At 38.7% G+C, this 21342-nt stretch overlaps 1 protein-coding gene and 1 pseudogene across 50 annotated transcripts in view; both read left to right on the forward strand.

Moving 5' to 3' along the window:
* Positions 1 to 1038: 1038 nt before the first annotated feature.
* SLMAP (sarcolemma associated protein) overlaps positions 1039 to 21342 on the forward strand; it is a 142174-nt gene continuing 121870 nt past the window's right edge. For all 50 annotated transcript variants that reach the window (XM_048226528.2, XM_044384946.3, XM_048226535.2 and 47 more), the window contains exon 1: positions 1039 to 1253. In XM_048226528.2, the coding sequence (XP_048082485.1) occupies positions 1056 to 1253 (198 nt within the window). In that variant the 5' untranslated portion in view covers positions 1039 to 1055. The remainder of the gene's footprint in view (positions 1254 to 21342) is intronic.
* Positions 1315 to 21342, forward strand: part of LOC113256583 (pyruvate dehydrogenase E1 component subunit alpha, somatic form, mitochondrial-like) — a 37850-nt pseudogene continuing 17822 nt past the window's right edge.

The following is a 21342-nucleotide window of genomic DNA, read 5'->3' on the forward strand; positions in this document are numbered from 1 at the left end:
TGGTGGAGGCTGCGGCGGACCCAGCCCGGGGCCTCCAGGCCTCTCCCCCAATCTCCGGGCCAGCCTCCCTCCCCCACCTCCTCGTCCGCTGGGAGCTGTGGCTGCTGTCCCTGAGATGAGACCCTCGCGGGGGCGACCCTGAAAGAAGGCGGCCGGTGTGCTGAGCAGCAGCCAGGAGCCCAGGCGTTCAGGGACCAACTTCCTGCGGGCCGAGACCCCTGAGCCTCCCCGGGGTTGCGCCTCGCTCCGTCCGCACCGGCCTGCCGAGCCGGATCTCCGCCCTGGGCGCGGGGACGCCCGCCAGGTGCCCGGGAGTCCCGACTCGGCCGCTGCCCGCGCCTCTGCCTGTCCGCGCTCCTCGCGCCAAGGACCCCAGCCACCGCCGTCTCGGCTCGTGCCAGGGACCCCGTGCCACCTCTCGGGCGGCCTCCGCGCAGCAGGAGCAATGCAGACTGTCCCGCTGGAGGTCTAGACCCCCTTGCCGCCCCCCACGCCTCTGCCCTTCCACTCTCGAGGCCTTCGAAGAGGGGCGGTGGCTGCCCAGAGGTGCTCGGCTACACCTTCCTTCGGCCCGAAAGGACCTTCCTGGCCGCACGGAACCGACCCTTCCTTCATGCTGCAGTGCTGCAACATTTCCGCCACCGAGGGGGAAAAGCGGCCGCGATCCCAAACAAAACACAAGAATTGGTGTGTGACTCATCTGCTTGGATACCTCCAGTCCCCAAACTGTCTTCCAGGAGTTTTCTTGGCCGAAGCTATCCGATGTTTGAGCCTTTTCTTCCCAGGGAAGAAGATGGACTGAAAGCTGCCAGTTGGGGACTTTGTGCGATTAGGGCGCTGCTGGGTTTTAAAGGAGGTGATGGGGCTTGCGCTGGCTTGTCTTCCCATTCAAGTGAAGAGTTGTTGATGTTCACTGGTTATGCTTAGACAATGCGTAGTTTGTTCTAATTTAAAATTTTGGGGGGGATAGGGCTATAGGCTTGTGAAGGGCAGTCCGGATCCGGTGGAACTCCTCTTTATCCCTTGGTAGGAGAGACACCCCCAGCCTGTCCTCGATGCCGTCAGCCTTGGCCATCTTCACTTGCCGCCCGAACTCGCACCCATTTCAGGAGCGCCATGTCTACCTGGACGAGCCCATTAAAATCGGCCGCTCCGTGGCCCGCTGTCGACCGGCGCAGAATAATGCTACCTTTGATTGCAAAGTGCTGTCAAGGAACCATGCTCTCGTCTGGTTTGATCACAAGACAGGCAAGGTAATGTCACCACGTTATCTAACAAACTTTACTTTTCGTTTCCCTTTGCCGTTTTTGCATAATGTATGCAGGATCCCAGCGTTTGCACCCAGAGGAGACTTTCAGCAAGGCCACGGAACCGACTTTTTGTGTGTCTGGTTCTATTGGAAGTTTAGTTGAGGTGGTTGAATGGAAAACAGAGAAGGTATTGTAACTAAATGCCTCGGGAGGGCGATGGCATCTTGATAATGTGGTCATTCCCAGTGAAATCCCAAACCCTAATTCATTTCGGAAAACTAGATAGTGAAACTTGGCTTCTTGCTTCCCGTCTTTTTAGAAAGGTGAATTTGCGGTTCAGTGCTTGAATAAGCAAGCAGCAGTTCCCAAAGCAATTCCGGGAATTTGTCGCCAGTATTACACTGGAGCTCAGGTGTCTCAGTGGTGAGATGTAGTTAACACAGCTTTTAGTTGAGTTCAGATCAAGGTCTTTCTAGTAAGGACAGTTGTTTGTGTAAATTTACAGTTTTGAAAGATTTGATGCATATTTACCCATGAAGGAGTAATTTGCAATTTGCAAAGCCAATTTCATTAAGCATGAACAACTGTAACTTTACATTTTCAGTTTTGTTTGCAAGTTGGGTGAACATACATGTATTGCTTTTGAAAATCACGTTTTGAACTTCCCTGCAAGAAGTTACTAAAAATACTTAATGCATAGTTACAGAGGTGATATTTAAAAATCAGTGTTAGGGAATTAATTTACTTTCTGAAATTATATCCAATTCTATCAAATATTGCATTACCTAAGTGTGATAGGATCAATTTAATGCTCTTTAAGTGTGACCCTTTTGCATTTTTATGTTGGCACCCTAATTTACTATGCTTGTGGGTACTTATATTTTAAGAATACAAGAAAAAAATTAAATAAGACCCTTTCAGTTTTTAAAACTTCATGTGTGTGGAGAATATACTGAAGAACTCATTTTTGTGCTTTTATCTCAAGTTTTAGTTGAGACACTGAATCAGTTCCAACTTAGAGTAAGTTATGTAAGACCTATAGGAATACCTTGGCCTTCACCTCCTGACTTTTTGCTCCCTCTTTTTGAGTTAAATGATTAAGTATTTTTTAAAAGAAGTTAAGTTTTCAGTAGTAGTATTTTGAGATGAAAGAAACCTGAGCCTCAGAAAAAAGAGAGAAAGCAATACTTCTGTTGCTACAGAATTAAGGAATTATTATATAAATCATTTTTCAAAGAAAGGAGGAAAAGATTGCGCTTGCATAATACCTATGCCCTACTCCGTGTGTAGGATGAGAACTGAGAAATATGTTAATTTTTCTGTATAACACCAGATGTTCATTTACCTATGGAACAGACCCTTTTTTTCCAAACTGAAGTTTGGGTGTCTGAAAGACTTCATAGATTACCCATAATCATTTAAACTGAGTATTCATAGAACTCATCTTTCCAGCTATCAGATTCAAACATCAGTTAACTGCTAGTGCCTTAACCAGCTTTGACCTTTTTGTCTAAGCTAAGGTCCAACTTAATCAAATAATAGGTTTGTGTAAAGTACATAATCTGCAAATGCACCTGCTTTACTTTGATACATTACTCAAAGGAGATTCAGATTTTTTTTCTTTTACTTATTTAAAAATTAGTGATTACATGAACAGTGCTTTTTATGACTGTACTGAAACCCCCACAATAGGTTATTTTGAGATGGCTAAGGCTAGATCCATAGTGAGTATTGTATAAATTGAGATGATGTGTTAAAATTTTGAGTGGAATTTGTAATTAGAAAAACTTATCTTTCAAAGATACACAGCTTATTTCTACCATTTTCACTTTTTTCCTGCTTTAGCTAAAAACAGGATATGAGGCCATTACTTTAGGTATAGATATAATTATTGATTATTGCACAACCTAACCTAGTTAAAACAAATAACCTGTCAGATTCTGCCATGCGATCAAATTGTTTTAGGCATAAAATCATTTAAAATTTAGGTTTGGACAGACAGGTTTTTATTGAGCGCCTAGTATGTGCCAGATATCCTGCGGTACACGATTCCAAAGAAGACCCACAGTTTGACCAAATATCACTTATTGTTTTCTATGTGTGAAATTTCCAGTTTGAGGATTTCTGCTATAATTGTCTCATAACGGATAAGTCACTGAGCCTACTGTATATTCCCAGCAAATTCCTTTATACAATACCAGAATCCCCTCCTATAAGCATCACCTCAGGCAAGTTTTTATTTTTCAAAACATCTCATCTCTGAGCCTTAGTTTTCTCTTCTGGGGATAATAGTGGTACCTACTATTGTTTCGAGGATTGAGATAATCATGTAAATTACTTAGCACCCTGTTTGTGGCCCTTATTAAGGGCTTAGTACTTAGGGAGGAAGGTGTTTGAGGTGGGGGGAAGAGGGAACCATCTAGGCAGCCCTTTGCAGTTTCTGTAGTGCTGTGGAGTCCTAGGAAGGTAATGATAATTGTTTTTTCTCTCATGTGATGGCATATGTAGAAGTAATCTTTTAAATTGAAGCATATGAAATTGAGAACTTTGTTCAAATTGGCACTTTCCCTGGGAGGTGGAAAATTGGAGTAATATATACCCTTTGGTTGACTTTTACCTTGTGATTTTTGCATTCCGCACTGGCCATTATAGGAGACCCATTAAAAGCTGGAAGAAGTAATAAACACTTGAAACTTTCTGATTATTCAAGTAATACATATTCATTGTAGAAAATGTGTAAAATATAGGCACATGGAAATCTAGGTGACACTTTTTAATGCTAAGTTTGTGGAATGTGTTATGATACTGAAAACCTGGAGGTTGGAGGGTGACAGGTTTGCCATAAAGTGGAATTTAATACGCTTTCCCAAATCATCTACTCAGGGGTGTAGCAGTCCATTATTGCCCTGCTTGGATGCTGACCCTGTGTATCATCCTTCACTTCTCCTTGGAGGTCAAGCTCTTCAAATTAGATGCATATAATAGAATGGTTATTAATCCTTCTTTCGACCAAGGTACCACTGAACAAGCAAATCTGTCCATGGTTACACAGAAGGTGTAGTGAGTGGACTGCCTCCTTCTGATTTGTATGGTCCCACTTGATTTGAGTCTCTGTGGACAGGTGATAGTCTAATGGTTGATACAGTAGTCTATTTCCACTCTCACTATAGTTTATTTAGTAATTAGTAATAAGTGGTAGTAGTTTTCTACTTCCAGTTTCACTTTTTTTACTTAAATTCAATGCATATTTTTGAGCACCTGTTCTATCATGATCTGTTTTAGTGGAGGGGCCAGTGGTGAGAGGGAAGAAAACAAGAACTGATTAGAAATTGTTATTCTTTCTAGGAGCTTATATTTTGGATACAGAGGGTGACTGTACACCTTAGGAACAGTTGATTGAGAGGTGCGCCTGGGTGGCTTAATCTGTGAAGTGTCTGCCTTCGGGTCAGGTCATGATCCCAAGGTCATAGGATTGAGCCCTGCGTCGAGCCCTGTGTCGGGCTTCATGCTCAGCAGGGACTTTGCCTCTCCCTCTCCATCTGCCTCTCCCCCAGCGCATGTTCTCTCTCACTCTCTCAAATAAATAAAATCTTAAAAAAAAAGATTGAGGTAAGGTAGTATTAAATAAGTTTAAATGGCAAGGGTGATGGTGTTTGAATTAGACTTTACAATAGGGGTGGATAGGTACACCTTAAGAAATGATGTCTTTTTTGGGTGGTTTTTGTGTTTTGAGCAGATGAGAGTAGAATAAAACAGACAAAAGCAGATAATTTTGAATGAGTTTGACATCTTCCAGTCACTGATGAAATTGATTTTGTTGGATTGGACAGGTTTTCTGGAGAGTAGCTATGTGTGAACATCCATTCTGTGTGACGTTTTTGTTTGTATCTCTTTTTTATAAGTAGTTGTGAGACTCTGGAATAGAGGGTGTCTGCCTTATATGTCTGTTTCTTATTATTTTGTGTAAAGCAGATGCTGAGTAGCTGAAGCTGAGGAGATGGTTGTGGAGTGTCTTGATTACCAAGCTAAGGGCATGGACCCATGTACTGTGGAAGGCCATGGAAGGTTCTCTACAGGGCACTGACATAACAGAACCACCATTTAAAAGTGATACAGCAACAATATGTAGGGAGGCCTGGAGCAAGTTCAAATGGGTAACAGCTTAATTAATACTTGTTGTGCACTAACTATGCACCATACCCAGTTCTAAATGCTTTACATGTTAACTTAATTAATCCTTAAATAACTATTTAAGATAGCTGCTTATTTTTCCCGTATTAACCTATGAGGAAAGTAAGGCACAGAGAGATTAGATTAGATTAACTTGCCCAAGTTCACATAGCTAATAAATGGTAGAGTTGGGATTTGAATGTCTGTATTCCGACGTTTGACTCTGGAATCTAGAACCCAAGCTCTTAACAATTCTGCTACTGCAAGGCGTTGTAACAGTTTAGATCTGATGTCATTTTGTCAGGGCATTGACTGTATTCACAGTAGGAATTAAAATGATTAAATGCCAGAAAGTGAAAAAAGACAAGTATATTAACTTGCTCATTAGGACTTCAGCAAAAAGAGAGGTTCTGTAAGTACTGGATATTTTGGGGATGGTTCATGGATAGGATACAATTTAAGCTAGACCCTTAGGACTTTTAAAATAAGGCAGATGTAAACAGAGTTAGGGGAAGGAGTTTTGGGTGGGAAGAATTGCTGAAGTAAAGGCATGGAAAGCAGGAATGATATGTCACATTGCAAGGAAGTCATTGCAAAGGAAGAATCTTCAGAATTTGACAATCAAGATAGTTTTTGTTCTTCTTCTCCATAGCTAAACATGACAGCAAAGATCCTGGCCTCAGCTTTTAGGAGAATAGCAGATCATTGATTTTATTTGTTTGTGTGTTGTTTTGCCAATTTTTTTGTTGTTGTTGATAGAAGTAAAAATGTCATTAAGAGGTGCTGGTTTTTGTGAGAAAGTAATATAATTGACAGATGTTATGTTTGAGGCACATTGATGTAAACATGTTCAGAAGGTCAGGTTGTATATCCAAAGCACAGATTCGTTTCATACTTTTCACAATAGTGGAAAATTAATGAAATTTAATTTTTACCTATTCAATTTAAAAATGTGGATGGCATATATACTTAAAACTTTTTTTTTTCCCCCTGCTTAGATATTTGACTTTTTCCTTAAGTTGAATTTACTCTTTGCCTTCTCAGACTCCTATTTGGTTTTCTCAAGTGGTATTTATGTTAGAGCTTAGTATCTATTCTCTTTGGTAAACAGGGAGGAGAGTGTCTGTCATTTAGACTTTTAAGTGAAAAGATCGTGAAATTGGTTCTTAATGTATGTCAGTTACTTGAATCAAGAAAAATGATGGCATTTGTTAGCTATGGAAATATTCTAAGGACTCTCCTGCGTATGCTTCTCTCGTTGCCACTATAAGTAAATGAACAGTTTGCATGTCTGCCCAAAAATCTTGGTTGTTGCCCCATTAATTTTTAACATGATGTACAAACCCCTTCAAAATCTGTCTCTTATTTCCCTTTTTTCCAGATCCATTTTCTGTTACTCTTTTTTCCTTTGCCCCAAACTGTGCAATAGCTGTGTGACAGTTCTCTCTGTTCCTAGGACAAGTGCCTTTTTGCTGTTTTGTCTTCCAGAATGACCTTTCCCCTTCATCCCTTGAGGCCCAGTTTCAATGTGAAACCTTCCCTAACTCCCACTGACTAAAGAATTAATTGCTTCTTCCTTTATACTCCCATAGAACTTTGTATATAATTTCATTATGCGACACAGACAACAAAATAACTATAATGCAAATGTGCTTGCCTTGCCAGATGTGAGCTCTTGAGAAGAAGATAGGCACTACATAAATGTTTGAATGAGTGAAATGTGAACAATGGAGAGGTCTGTACTTCTACAAACCCTGAGGAGGGTCAAAGGGCAGAAGGTCATTTGAGTTAGTCCTTAATTTGAGATCATGGACTCAATTACCAATAAGTAGTCTTTATAAAAATCATTACTTATTGAGAATTTGCTGTGTGCATGACAGTTTGCTAAGCGTTTTGGGACCATAGATAATCTTGTGTTTGGTGACATTAATTTTGAACTATTACATATATATACACACACACACACACATATATATATACATGTACATATATGTATACATGTACACACATATATATATATATCCATTCTCATGCAAAATAATACTTTTATTTTAGGGGTTTTATAGTCAGAGTACTTTCTTATTTCACTTGATCTGTATAACACTCTTAGGAGGTAGATAGAATAGCTACAGGCCGGATACGTTTTATCCAAAAGGAGTTGGATGTTTAGAGGTTATTTGTACAAGGTCAGCTATTAGTGACTATGGGAGTTGGGACCAAAATCTAGATTTTTTCTCCCTTGAAATGAAAGCCAACTGCTAAACATTTATTCTAAGCTATCTTATTATGGACTGAACAGTTACTGTAATGAAAATCTGTCTTTTTCTCTCTTGAAAGATAATCTAAGCTATTATTTTCTGGGTGCATAACTAAAATGCTTGTCATATGACAGACTTCCAAAGACTGCAAGAACCTGAGTTAATTATTTCTCTGAAGTCAGCTAGCATTTTTTTAAACATACCTCTAATACTTCCAGCAATAAATATATATATATTTTTTAGGCTTGCTTTCAGGGAACTGATTTGGGTTTGGGTGTTTATGCAAATGAATGAAACAGCCTTGGAAAAACTTGCCTCCCATGTAAATTTTTTATCCTCTAAAGAGAATAGCTGTAGGGTGTCTGGGCAGCTCAGTTGGTGAAGCCTCTGACTCTTGGTTTCGGCTCAAGTCATGATCTCTGGGTCCTGAGATGGAGCCCCAAGCCCTACATCAGGCTCTGAGCTTAGTGTGGAGTCTGCTTGTCCCTCTCCCTCCCTTCTGCTCCTCCTCCTATGTGCTTGTGCTCTCCCTCTCAAACGAATGAATAAATAAAATCTTTTAAAAAAATATAGAGAATAGCAGACAGGTATAATGAAAAAAGTTAAAAAAAATTTATGTAGGCACTTGAAAATGTGGAAGTTTTTGGTGATTAGTACTGTATCCTTTGTCAAATACAGTTTTGGTTAGATTTGAATTTAAAGATGTAAGAAACGTTGTTTTCTTATTTAATTGTATTAAGGATTTGTCAGTACTTCCCGGCTTATAGTTTTATCTTCATTTATAACTACTGACTTGTTCTAGCTGAGCTGGCAGAAATGAATTTCCAATATGGACTTTTAAGCTGTTATTTCTTATTTTTTACTTATACAAATAACAGGAATACAGTCTCAAAAATTCAAGCAATAAGGAATAATATAGAGAATATATATGTTCTCCTGAACATAGGTACCTCTCTTCCTCTTCCCCTACTCCAGAACTAACTGTTGTTTTAATTTGCTATGTAATTTTCAAAACGTTCTATGGGTTTACTTACTCTGGTATGTAGATAAAGAAACAGTTTTTCGTTGTTACTTTTTTTCATAAGTGATTGGATCATAATTTAAAATGTACTTTTTAGCTGATGATATCAAGTGAATTGTGGTAAGCCTTCTCTGAAATATGTTAATATTCTCTGAGTTCTGACCAGCATCCAGACTGCTGTAAAATTATCTCATTTAATCCTCACAACAAACTTTTGAAGTAGATAGTGTTATTGTCCTTTTTATAGATAAGAAGACTGAGGTTCAAAGAGGTGAAGGAATTTCAGGGTAACTAAGATATTGGTGGAGTCAGGATTCAAATTCCAGTCATCTGATTGCAGAATGCACACTTTTGACCACTCTATTTTTTGCTACCTCAGCACTCTTAGTCATTATTAATCTCATCACCAACCTGTTAGTGAAAAAGAGAAGAAAAAATGCATTGAAATAAAAATCTTATTGTCTATTAATTCTAAGATATTTTGGTAGTAAATCAGTTTAGGGTTTTAATTGAAGATTAGTTCCTCAAACAGTATTTATTAATCACTTAACACTTTACAGGTTGAATAAAAACAGCTCTTTACATGAAAAGATATTGGAGTATCACTGTTCAGATACTATAATATAGGAAAAAAGATATTTTTTTCTTTGATAATTTCTAAGTTTAGTATGTTTGGAGGTTGTGTTTTAAGTAGAATGCGCATATATATATATATATATATATATATATATATGTACGTATGACCCCCATATATAAATCTAATGTAGAAAAAATGACTATATTTTTTTTAATTGTTTATTCAAGTACTAACTGCATTATTATTATTATTTTTTAAGATTTTATTTATTAATTTGACATAGACAGACAGCCAGTGAGAGAGGGAACACAAGCAGGGGGAGTGGGAGAGGAAGAAGCAGGCTCCTAGCGGAGGAGCCTGGTGTGGGACTCGATCCCAGAACGCTGGGATCACGCCCTGAGCCGAAGGCAGACGCTTAACGACTGCGCCACCCAGGCGCCCCACTAACTGCATTATTAGATGCTAGTTATAAAGTTACTTACATTTCAAAAATTCAGGGATAGAATTAGTATTAGCTATACTATTAGCTATACTATTACCATAGTATAGCTATGGTAGGTATGCTTGTAGAAGAAACAAAATTTGTAGTTCTGAATTGTTTGCTTGGTGAAAAGGAATTTATAGAGTTACTATATAACCCAACAATTCTACTCCTAGATATATACCCAAGAGAAATGAAAGCATGTGTCCATACAAAAATTTTTATGAATGTTCATAGTAGCATTATTCATAGTAATAAAAAAATGGAAAGAATCCAAATTTACCATTAACTGATGAATGGATAAATTGTGGTATACCATATAATGGAATATTATTGAGCAATAAAAAGGAGTTAAGTACTTATACATACTACAACATGGATGGACCTTGGAAACACTATGGTAAGTGAAAGAAGCCAGACACAAAAGGCCACATGTTGTATAATTCTGTTTGTATGAAATGTGTAGGATAGGCAAATCCATAGAAAGACAGTAGATTAGTGGTTTCCAGAGTTTGGGAGTAACAGGGAGTGTGATGGTTAATTTTATATGACAATTTGGCTAGGCCATAGTAGCCAGTTTTTGGTCAAATGCCAATTTAGATGTTGCTCTGAAGGTATTTTTGAAATATGATTAACTTTGGGACGCCTGGGTGGCTCAGTTGGTTAAGTGTCTGCTTTCGGCTCAGGTCATAATCTCAGGATCCTGGGATCGAGCCCTGAGTCAGGCTCCCTGCTTCTCCCTCCACCCACCCCCCGCTTGTGCTCTGTCTCTTCCTCTCTCTCTCTCTCTCAAATAAATAAATAAAAATCTTTAAATAAAACGTGATTAACATTTAAATCAGTAGATATTGAATAAAGCAGATTACCCTTCAGAATGTGGGTGGGCCTCATTCAGTTAGTTGAAGCCCTTAAGAGAAAAAACTAAGATTCCTCTGGAGGAGTTCTGTCTTTATAGAACCATTATACTCAAGACTGCAAGAGCAGCTCTTGCCTCTGTCTCTAACCTGCTGGTCTGCCCTGCAGATTTCAAACCTGACAGTCTACATAGTCATGTGAACCAATTCCTTAAAATAAATCTTTCTCTGTATATATACACACATCCTATTGGTCCTGCTTCTCTGAAGAACCCTGACTAATATAGGGAGTGACTGGTCAATAGATATGGGTTTCTTTTTGAAGTGATGAAAATGTTATAAAATTGATTGTGGTGATGGTTGCACCATGCTGAAATGTATGCTTTAAATCAGTGAATTATGTGGCATGTCAATTATATCTCAAAAAAGCTCTTCTAAAAAAAAGGAATGTTAGATGGAGTAATAGCTTAGAGAAAGCAGATTAGGGTGTAGGAAGTAAAAGAGTGCAGAACAGCTGTTCAAATGTGGGTGAGATTAGCAGAGCCCCTTTTGAAGTACCATGTAGCTTAATATTTGTCACTACTTCCTTAGTGTATCTTTCTGGTTAGATGTTTGTTCTAAAAAATGTAATAGATGGAGTGTGTGTTTCCAGTATCAAAACGTTTGTTAATAGGCACAATTTTGATATTACTGAGAAGCTGTAGTGCCAAGGTTAATGTGGGAGTTGGGAAATGGTGGAAAGATACAGTTTAAAAGCCCCAATCTGAACCCGGGGAGCTTAAGATAATAATTTTATTCACCAGTGAATTTTTTTTTAATTGAAGTATAGTTGACACACAATGTTACACTAGTTTCAGGTGGCGACATAGTAATTGTACCACTCTATGCATTATGTTGTGCTCACCATAAGTGTAGCTACCATCTGTCACCATACAGTGCTATTATGATACTGTCGACTATGTTCCCTTTGCTGTATCTTTTATCCACATGACTCCTTCATTCCATAACTGGAAGCTTCCTCTTCACCCATTTTGCCCATCCCTCCACACTTCTTCTCTCTGGCAACCATCAGTTCTCTGTATTTATGGGTCTGCTTCTGCTTTTGTTTGTTTATTCAGTTGTTTTTTAGATTCCGCATGTAAGTGGAATCATATAGTATTTGTCTTTCTCTGTCTGGCTTATTTCACTTAGCATAATATCCTCTAGGTCTATCCATGTTGTCACAGATGGCAAAAGCTCATTCTTTTTTTATGGCTGAGTAATATTCCATTGTGTGTGTGTGTGTGTGTGTGTGTGTACACATATGTACATGCTATATCTTCTTTATCCATTCATCTGTCAGTGGACACTTGGGTTGCTTCTATATCTTGGTTATTATAAATAATGCTGTAATAAACTTGGGGGGTGTCACTAGTGAATCTTTGGGGTATGTAGGCACATAGAGGGTAGTAAAATATTACTAGAATGAATATGTTGTCTTAACTAGAAAAAAGTGTTCACTTAAATTATAGTTGAACTTAAACTTGGACCATTATGCGTTCTTACTCTTTAACAAGTATCTGAGTGTCTCATGCTTGCATTGTAGTATAATGCCCACTAGGTAGTACTGAAAAATAGAATTATAGCACAAGTCCAACAATGGAAGTATCTGTGAATCATTGTTTCAAAGTAGCTAAGGGAGTGATGTATTCCTTCCCTCAGGATTGGGGGCAGAAAATGTAAAAGGAAGGAAGAGGGCTTCACAGAAAAAGTTGTATTTAAAAAATGCTGCTGTTCGAAGAGTAAGGTTTTGCTAGCTACATAAAAAAAGAGTAGGGCATTCCAGGGGTGCCTGGCTTTCTTATTTTGTGGAGCGTGGGACTCTTGATCTTGGGGTTGTAAGTTGAAGCCCCGCATTTAAAAATAAAATCTTAAAAAGGGGAGGGCAGGGCATTCCAGCCCAAGAGGTACGTATTTGAGGCAGAAAAGCCTAAAAGAGAATGGTGTATTCTGGAAAATTCTGGGAAACCCAAAGTTAATGGAGTTGGGGAGGGGAAAGTAGAACTATCAAATCTTTGGGATAGTTGAGCACTGCTGGCAAGAGGGGCTAGGGGAGGCAGTGTGGCTAAAGGTTAAAGATTCTGGAGCTGGACTACCGGAGTTGGAATCCTGACTCCACTGCTTGCCAGATGTGTGACCTTAGGGCGTCTGCGCTTCACTTTCCCCCATCTGTGAAAGTAGGCTAATAGTGAGATTCACCTCATAGAACTATTGTAGAGATTTAATGAGCATTCATGTAAAGCAGTTAGCAGAATGCCTGGCACAGAATGAGTACTCAGTAACTTGTCATTCTTGTAATATTTCTTTATTTTAGTTGGTGTGTTTGCACAATAAGACCTGTGTGCCTATTTTCCGTAAGTGGGCTTTTTCATTGTTAAAGAAGTTTTCTCCTTTGAGCGTCTGTCTTTAGAGTCTCTTGAAGTAACTAAATTCTTTGAAACCTTGGAACTCTTTTTAAGGTGTTAAAGAAATAGTGTGATATAATAAAAAAACCAATATTCGATTTTTGTCCCTGGTTCTTGGTGTACTACTCCTAAAACTCTTGCAGTCTCCAGAGTGATGAATGTGTTTTGTATGCTGGTAAGATGACTGGTGGCTGGGGGATCCTGGTAGCTTCAGGATGGCGCTGGTCACCAGAAAGACCACGTGATTAGAGGATTGGAACTTTCAGCCCCATTTAACAATCTCTAGGAAAGTGGGTGTGGGCTGCACGTTGAACTCTGTAAAAACTCTTGGACATTGAAATTCAGGGACCTTTGGGTTTGGTGAACAATACCAGGTGCTGGGAGGGTGGTTCATCCAGGACAAGGGCATGGAAGCCCCTTCTGCCAGACCTTGCCCTGTGCGTCTCTTCCATTTGACTGTTGCTGAGTTGTGTCCTCTATAATAAACCAGTAATAGTAAGTAAAGCACTTCCCTGAGTTCTTCAAGTCATTTTAGTGAGTTTAGTGAGGCGTGAATTAGGAATCCTCTGAATTTATAGCTAGTTGGTTGGAAGTATCAGTGACAACTTGGGACTTTTGACTGGCATCTCAGTAGGTGCAGTCTTGTTGGACTGAGTCCTTAACTTGTGGAATCTGACATTAATTCCAGGTAGATAGTGTAAGAATGGAATTGTAGGACATCCAGCTTGTATTAGAGAATTGGAGAAGTGGTGTTAGAAGACACCATGCAGGGGCGCCTGGGTAGCGCAGTCGTTAAGCGTCTGCCTTCGGCTCAGGGCATGATCCCGGCGTTTCGGGATCGAGTCCCGCATCGGGCTCCTCCGCTGGGAGCCTGCTTCTTCCTCTCCTGCTCCCCCTGCTTTGTGTTCCCTTTCTCGCTGGCTGTCTCTCTGTCACATAAATAAATAAAATCTTAAAAAAAAAAAGATGACACCATGCATTTAGTGTCAGAATTGTTGCGTGTAAAAATAGTTCAAATAGGGACGCCTGGGTGGCTCAGTTGGTTAAGCGTCTGCCTTTGGCTCAGGTCATAATCCTGGGGTCCTGGGATTGAGCTCCATGTTGGGCTCCCTGCTCAGCGGGGAGCCAGCTTCTCCCTCTCCCTCTGCCGCTCCCCCTACTTGTGCTCTCTTGCTCTCTTTCTCTGTCAAATAAATAAATAAAATATTAAAAAAAATAGTTCAAATAGTCTTATAATTAATATCCATTATCCAAACTACCAAGTTTGTAGAGTTTCCCTGTTAATAGCAATAAAAATCAGTAGCATACTTGGTTTGCCTTACTTGAAGATTTGAAATGAAAGGAGCTAAGTAAGTAATATGATGAGAATCTAGTCAGTTATCAGGGAATACGTAAAAGAGCACATGTCCTGTATTAGGCAACATGGGACAAAATGAAGGTATTAAGATGTTACTTCAGTCTTCAAAGAGCTTAGAGTTTAATTGGGAAGCCAAAACTAACTTCCATAAATAATTAGGGAAGAATTAAATTCTAAATGGAATTAAGAGCTCTATATGATTAAGGTGAGGAAGCCTTGTTTCGGAAGGGGGACTTGAACTAGATCTTAAAAATTTAAGGTAGAAAATAACAGATGTCTTGTGTGCATAAAGGTCTGCATAAAAAGGCATAAGCTCAGAAAGATAGTCAGGAGATAGTTGTATGTTAAGGAGCCCTACTACTGGATTGACCAGATCGTTTAAATTAAATGATAGAGGTGAACCTAAGTCAGGTTCCATTTCAGGAAGGCTGTGGAGGTACAAAGGTTGGTGGGGCAGTAGGACAAAAAAACTTGAGGCACAAACCTTGGGGGTAAGAATCTTGGATTTGCAACTTTGGAAAAAGCCATACTGCCCCTTAATCCATCCATATAACCCTGATAACTAAACTGATGTGTTTTACAGTGGGTTATAAAATGCTCATCTGGTTAAATATGCTGACTTCATACTAGGGTGATTGGAAAGTTGTGAAGATTGGATTCATAGGTGTAGTGAGTAGTCAAGATTTAAAGGTTCCAAGGTATGAGTTCTTATTTTCAAGATTGTTTCTCTCTTGGCACATGAAAAGATTGTGCTATATGCATCATTTTAAGGTACATTTCTTTTGTCAGTCATTTTAAATTCTGGAATAAAGTCATTTAAATACCATTCCTGATATTGCCAGAAGTATAGATTTACTATTTTGAGTGAACAATGAAGGACATTACAAAGATAATTATGAAAAAAATAATGGATGTGAATGTCTAAGTCAGAGGCAGGTGTTAATTCATAGACCCTTTATCAGAATTTCAGGAGAAATATGTTTTAAAGCATAAAACTTAGGTGGTAGTACTAGTCTTGCCATTTTAAGGATTTTATTTATTTATTTATTTATTTGAGAGAGAGGGTGTGAGTGGGGGGAGGGGCAGAGAGAGAGGGAGATGGAAAGAATCTCAAGCAGACTCTGTGCTGAGCTCGGAGCCTGATGTGGGGCTCCATCTCACAACCCTGAGATCATGACCTGAGCCAAAACCAAGAGTCAGACGTTTAGCCTACTGAGCCACCCAGGCACCCCTTGCCATTTTAAATTGATACTATAAGCTCAGTTTTTGGTTCATAATTGCCAGTTGTGTGGAGGCAGCTTTCAGATAAGTATCAGTCAAGTTTATTGGCACTGTACTTGGTTTTAATAATTCTTCCCTCCCACTTCCCTCACCAGTAACCTGATTTGAGAATTGTATCAAAATTTTATCCTTTGTTTTAGCTGCAACTATTTTGAAAGCTGACATAACAATAGGTAAACTGTTAATGTGTGAGAAAGTAATTAAAAAGCGCTTTCAAATATTAGGTATTTGTGTTATAAAAATTAGTAAATATTCCTTCCTACTTTTACTAGTTTTTATTATTACTGCTTTGTCATTGTGGTGGTATGGAGGCTTAGGTGTGCTAGTAAATTATAAATTTTGAGAATTATTATTATAACACTCTGAAGTGAGTGTTTTGTTATAGGCCTTCTGATTAACTGTTACATTCTATGCTTCATATATAAAGTAATTCTGATATTTAAGTCCTGCTTCCAAAATATTATTCCCCTGAAACAAAACATCTGTAGTGTTGGTATCTGAATGTTGGGGCTGGAGAAAAACTCTTCAAGTTTTTAAGTTCAGTTGCTTTTAAAAAGACTTGTTAGAAGAGGGTCCTCTTTCTTTTTTTTCCAGTTTTATGACTATATAATACTCTGATAGTAGCAGTTCATTCTGTTATCCAGGTCATTTATTTATGTGACAGAGAGACAGCCAGCGAGAGAGGGAACACAGCAGGGGGAGTGGGAGAGGAAGAAGCAGGCTCTTAGTGGAGGAGCCCGATGTGGGACTCGATCCCGGAACGCCAGGATCACGCCCTGAGCCAAAGGCAGCCGCCTAACAACTGCGCCACCCAGGTGCCCCTGTTATCCAGATCATTTAAACTGCCAACTGTCTTTTGCTTTCGAATCTTGAATTTCCTGGTTGTGTGCAGATTTGGGCTGGTTAAATCTGATTTATGTAAGACCCTAAGCACTCTAATGTTTATGTATATTTTACATGGTTATATTTTCCATTTTCTGTTGCTGTCACATGCAAGCTTGCATTAATTCAGACTTTGTGGTTTTTATCTGTTGGCTATTTTATTTTTTTATTTTATTAATGATTTTTTAAAAATACTTTATATTTAAGTAATCTCAATACCCAATCTCTATACCCAAAAATGCAGGGCTTGAACTAACAACCCCAAGACCAAGAGTCGCATGCTCTACTGACTGAACCAGACAGGCACCCCTCTGTTGTCTTCTTTTCTTTTCTTTTTTCTTTTTCTTTTTATTTACTTATTAGAGAGAGAGGGTAAGCAAGAGGGAGAGAGAGAGAGCGAGCACAAGCCAGGGTGGGTGGGCGGAGAGGGAGAAACAGACTCCTGGCTGAGCAGGGAGCCTGATGGGATGCGGAATTTGATCCCAGAACCCTGGGATCATGACCTGAGCCGAAGGCAGATGCTTAACCGACTGAGCCACCAGGCGCCCCTAAAATATGGATATATTTTGGATAAATTCTAGCTTTTGTTGTTATTCTAAGTCAGAATTATGAAGTGAAGGGTTTAATGCTTTTCTTCATGTAATTTTACTGATTGCCACAATTCTCACCGATTTATCCCTTTTCTTAATATTTTGAACATTGATCATGTTTATCACAAAACTTAGCTCTTGATTATATATTATTCTGCGTTAGCTCTTTAATTATTATTATTATTTAGTTAGCTTATAGTCTCCTGAAAGGTAAGTGTAACAACCTATGCTGTTTTGTAGCCCTACAGTATAGGTGCAGTGCCCAGTATTTAGTAGGTAGTTAAAAAAATTACTGCCAACACAGTACCTTTCTCCAAAGGAATTATAGAAGTACTAACTTAAGAAATTTGTCTTTTTTTTAAAGCCTCTTAGAGTGTGGAATATCTTTATGACCTTGGGGTAGGGAAGAACATAAAGAATTCACAAAAAGTGCACATTGGAGTAAAAGATTGATAAATTCAAATATGTTAAAATTTTTTTTCATTAAAATGAAAAAGGTGAAGAAGAAAAACAAGTAGGGGAAGATATTTGTAAAACATACAACTTGCAAAGGATTGGTGTCCAGAATATAGAAAGGATTTGTTCAAATTAATGAAAAATACAATCCAAGGGGAAAAATTGGCTAAAAGATCCAAAAAAGAATTTCACAGAAGAAGAAAGAAGAATGGCCAATAAACTAACACCAGATGTTCAACATAACTAGGGAACTGTAAACTTAAACCTTCAGATACCATTTATACTCATTTAAAAACTTGAATAGGGGCACCTCAGTCGGTTAAGCATCTGACTCTTAGTTTTGGCTCAGGTCATGATCTGAGGGTCGTTAAACTGAGCCCCAAGTCAGGCTCTGTGTGCTGGGCATGGAGCCTGCTTAAGATTCTCTCTCTCCCTCTGCCCCTGCCCACTCCCTGCTCATGCGGGCTCTTTCTTTCTCTCTGTCTCAAAAAAAAAAGTTGATTAATATTGGGGTGCCTGGCTGGCACAGTCAGTAGGGCAAGAGACTCTTGATCTCAGGGTCCTGAGTTGGAGCTCCACGTTGTGTGTGGAGATTACTGAAAAAAATAAACCTTAAAAAGTTTGATAACATCAAGTTTAGATGACACTGTAGAGCAGTAGGAACTCAGGTGCTTGGTTGTTGATTTGATGAGTTAGAGTGATTGATTTTTTTTTTAAGATTTTATTTATGCATTTGACAGAGAGAGAGAGAGACAGCCAGCGAGAGAGGGAACACAAGCAGACGGAGTGGGAGAGGAAGAAGCAGGCTCTCAGCAGAGGAGCTTGATGTTGGGCTCGATCCCAGGACTCTGGGATCATGCCCTGAGCCGAAGGCAGATGCTTTACACCTGAGCCACCCAGGCGCCCCATACAGTGATTGATTTTTGAATGTTAAACCAACTTTACATTCCTGGGATAAACTCCACTTGATTATACTGTATTTTTTTAATATACTGCTAGATTTGATTTGCTTATATTTTGTCAAGGATTTTTGCATATGTGTTTACGAAGGATTAGTTTTAAATATTTGGTAGAATTCACTAATGAAGCCAGTTAGGTCTGTTTGTGTTTTGTTTGTTCATTTTTGTGTGAAAAGTTTAAAACTATCAGTTCAGTTTCTTTGATAGATACAGGACTTTTCAAGTTACTTATTTCTTCTAGAGTTAGCTTTGGTAGTTTGTATCTTTCAAGAAATTTGCCTGTTTCATCTAAGTTTTGGTGTTTATTGGCATAAAATTATTCATAACATTACCTTATTCTTTTTTTTTATAGTTTTTTAAAAAAAGATTTATTTACTTATTTGAGAGAGAGAGAACACAGGAGCTGGGGCGGGGAGTGGCGGGGACAGAGTCAGAGGGTGAGTTAGAGAGGGAATCCTTAAACACACTCCCTGCTGAGCACAGAGCCCGATGTGGGGCTTGATCCTGGAACCCTGAGATCATGACCTGAGCCCAAATCAAGAGTCAGATGTTTAATTGACCGAGCCACCCAGGCATCCCTTATTATCCTTTCAATGTCTATAGAATCTTTACTGATATCACCTCTCTCATTCCTGGTATTGTTAATTTGTGTCTTTCTCTCTTTTTTTTTTTTTTCTATCACTTTGGCCAGAAGTTTATCAGCTTCATTGATCTTAAATCTGTTATTTTAAATAGATTTTTCTCAGTTATTTTTCTGTTTTCTCTTTCATGGATTTCTGTTCTTACCTTTATTATATGCTTTTTTTCCCCCCTAAGATTTTATTTATTTATTTGAGAGAGAGAGCATGGCAGGGGCAGGGGCAGAGGAAGAAGCAGCAGCAGACTTCCGGCTGAGCAGGGAGCCTGACGTGGAGCTCTATCCCAGGACCCTGGGATCATGACCTGGGCCTAAGGCAGATACTTAACTGACTGAGCCACCCAGGCACCCCTATTATGTGCTTCTTTCTGCCTGTTTGGGTTTAATTTCCTCTTGTTCCTCTTTCTTTTTCTTTCTTTCTTTCTTTCTTTCTTTCTTTCTTTCTTTCTTTCTTTCTTTCTCTTTCTTTAAAGAGTTTATTTATTTGAGAGAGAGAGCAAGTGAGAGAGAAAGCAAGTGAGAGAGAGTATGAGTGGGGCAAGGGAGAGGGAGAAACAGACGCCCCTGCTGAGCAGGGAGCCCGATGAGGGGTTCAGTCCCAGGACTCGTGCGATCATGACCTGAGCTGAAGGCAGACACTTAATCGACTGAGCCACCCAAGTGCGCCCCTCATCTGTTTTCCACTTTCTTAAATTGGAAGCTTAGATCATTGATTTAAGACCGCTCTTCTTTTTTAAAAAAAGATTTATTTATTTATTTAACTAATCTCTACACCAAACATGGGGCTTGAACCCACGACCTCAAGATCAAGGGTCACATGCTCCACAGACTGAGCCAGCCAGGCACCCCAGGAGCTCTCTTTTTTAACGAAGGCATGTAATGCTCTAATATAACCATTTTGATAAACAAGTTGACATTGTTAATATGCTAAACTGTGTACCTAAGGAGACAGCAGTTCTTCATCTAAGTGTATACTCTAGAAAAACATTTTTATATCTGCATCAGGAGACATGTTCAAGCAGTTTTTAGTAGTATTTTCCATAATAGCAAAAAGCTGGAAGTAATCTAGATGTCCCTCAACAGAAATATATAAATAAATACTTCTGTTAATTTATACCATGGAATACGGTACAGGAATGAACATGAATAAACAACAGTATATCAATGCAGATGAATCTCAGAAATGTTGAATGAAAAAAGCAAGTTGCAAAGGAGTGCTTAGACTATGTTGCCAGTTAATATGAAACTTAGAAATCATGATACTTATTCATATATATGTTACATCATGCATAATAATAGAATAATGAACTATTTCTTTGAGAGGGAAACAGAGTGAATACAAAAATAACTAAATTTTACATAATATATGCTGAAAAGTGTTTTAAATACTTTACAAATACATACTTATTTAATTCTCACAATTAAATGAGTACCTGCTATGAAGCAGGCACTATTCTCATTTCTGAATAAAGGAGCTTGTAAATAAGAGTGCAAAAAATCTTAACTACCCTAAATCACTCTGCTAATAAGAGGTAGGACCTGTAATCAGACCCAGGCAGTCTGGATCCAAAGTCTGCACTCTTAACCATTAAGCCATACTGCTTGCCCTTATGACAGGGGCAGGGATCTTCTCAGGCTGGCTGCTAGGTACTTAGAAGTTTATTTAAATACTCTTTAGTTCTTATTCCTATGTTTCTGTTTGTTTTTGTATATGATACTTCATTAAATTTTTAAAAGAAAAGTAACAGGTCAATCTAACTGAAAAGGAACCCCTAAACTGTATCCCAAATGGAAGTTTAGGAAGTCAATATTATTAATTTTCTCTAACATGTGTCCTAGATACTAATAGATCTTCAAATATTAAAAAGTCAGATAGGTGGTATGTTATTAATGTTTTATATCTTGACATGAGTGGTAGTTAGTTAGAAGGGTGTGTTCACTTAGTGGTGATTCATCAAGCTATATACCTTTGGTTAGTTCACTTCTTTGTAGGCATTCCATACTGCAGTAAACTCTTTATAATAGAAATGTCAGATAAGATTTTTTTAAATTCCAAAGATTTCCTGTTGCAGGTACATTATGTATGTGTTTGTTGGGATGATCGTAAGGGGATTTTAAGATGAGT

Source organism: Ursus arctos, unplaced genomic scaffold, assembly GCF_023065955.2.
Source record: "Ursus arctos isolate Adak ecotype North America unplaced genomic scaffold, UrsArc2.0 scaffold_14, whole genome shotgun sequence".
Classification (NCBI taxonomy): Eukaryota; Metazoa; Chordata; class Mammalia; order Carnivora; family Ursidae; genus Ursus; species Ursus arctos.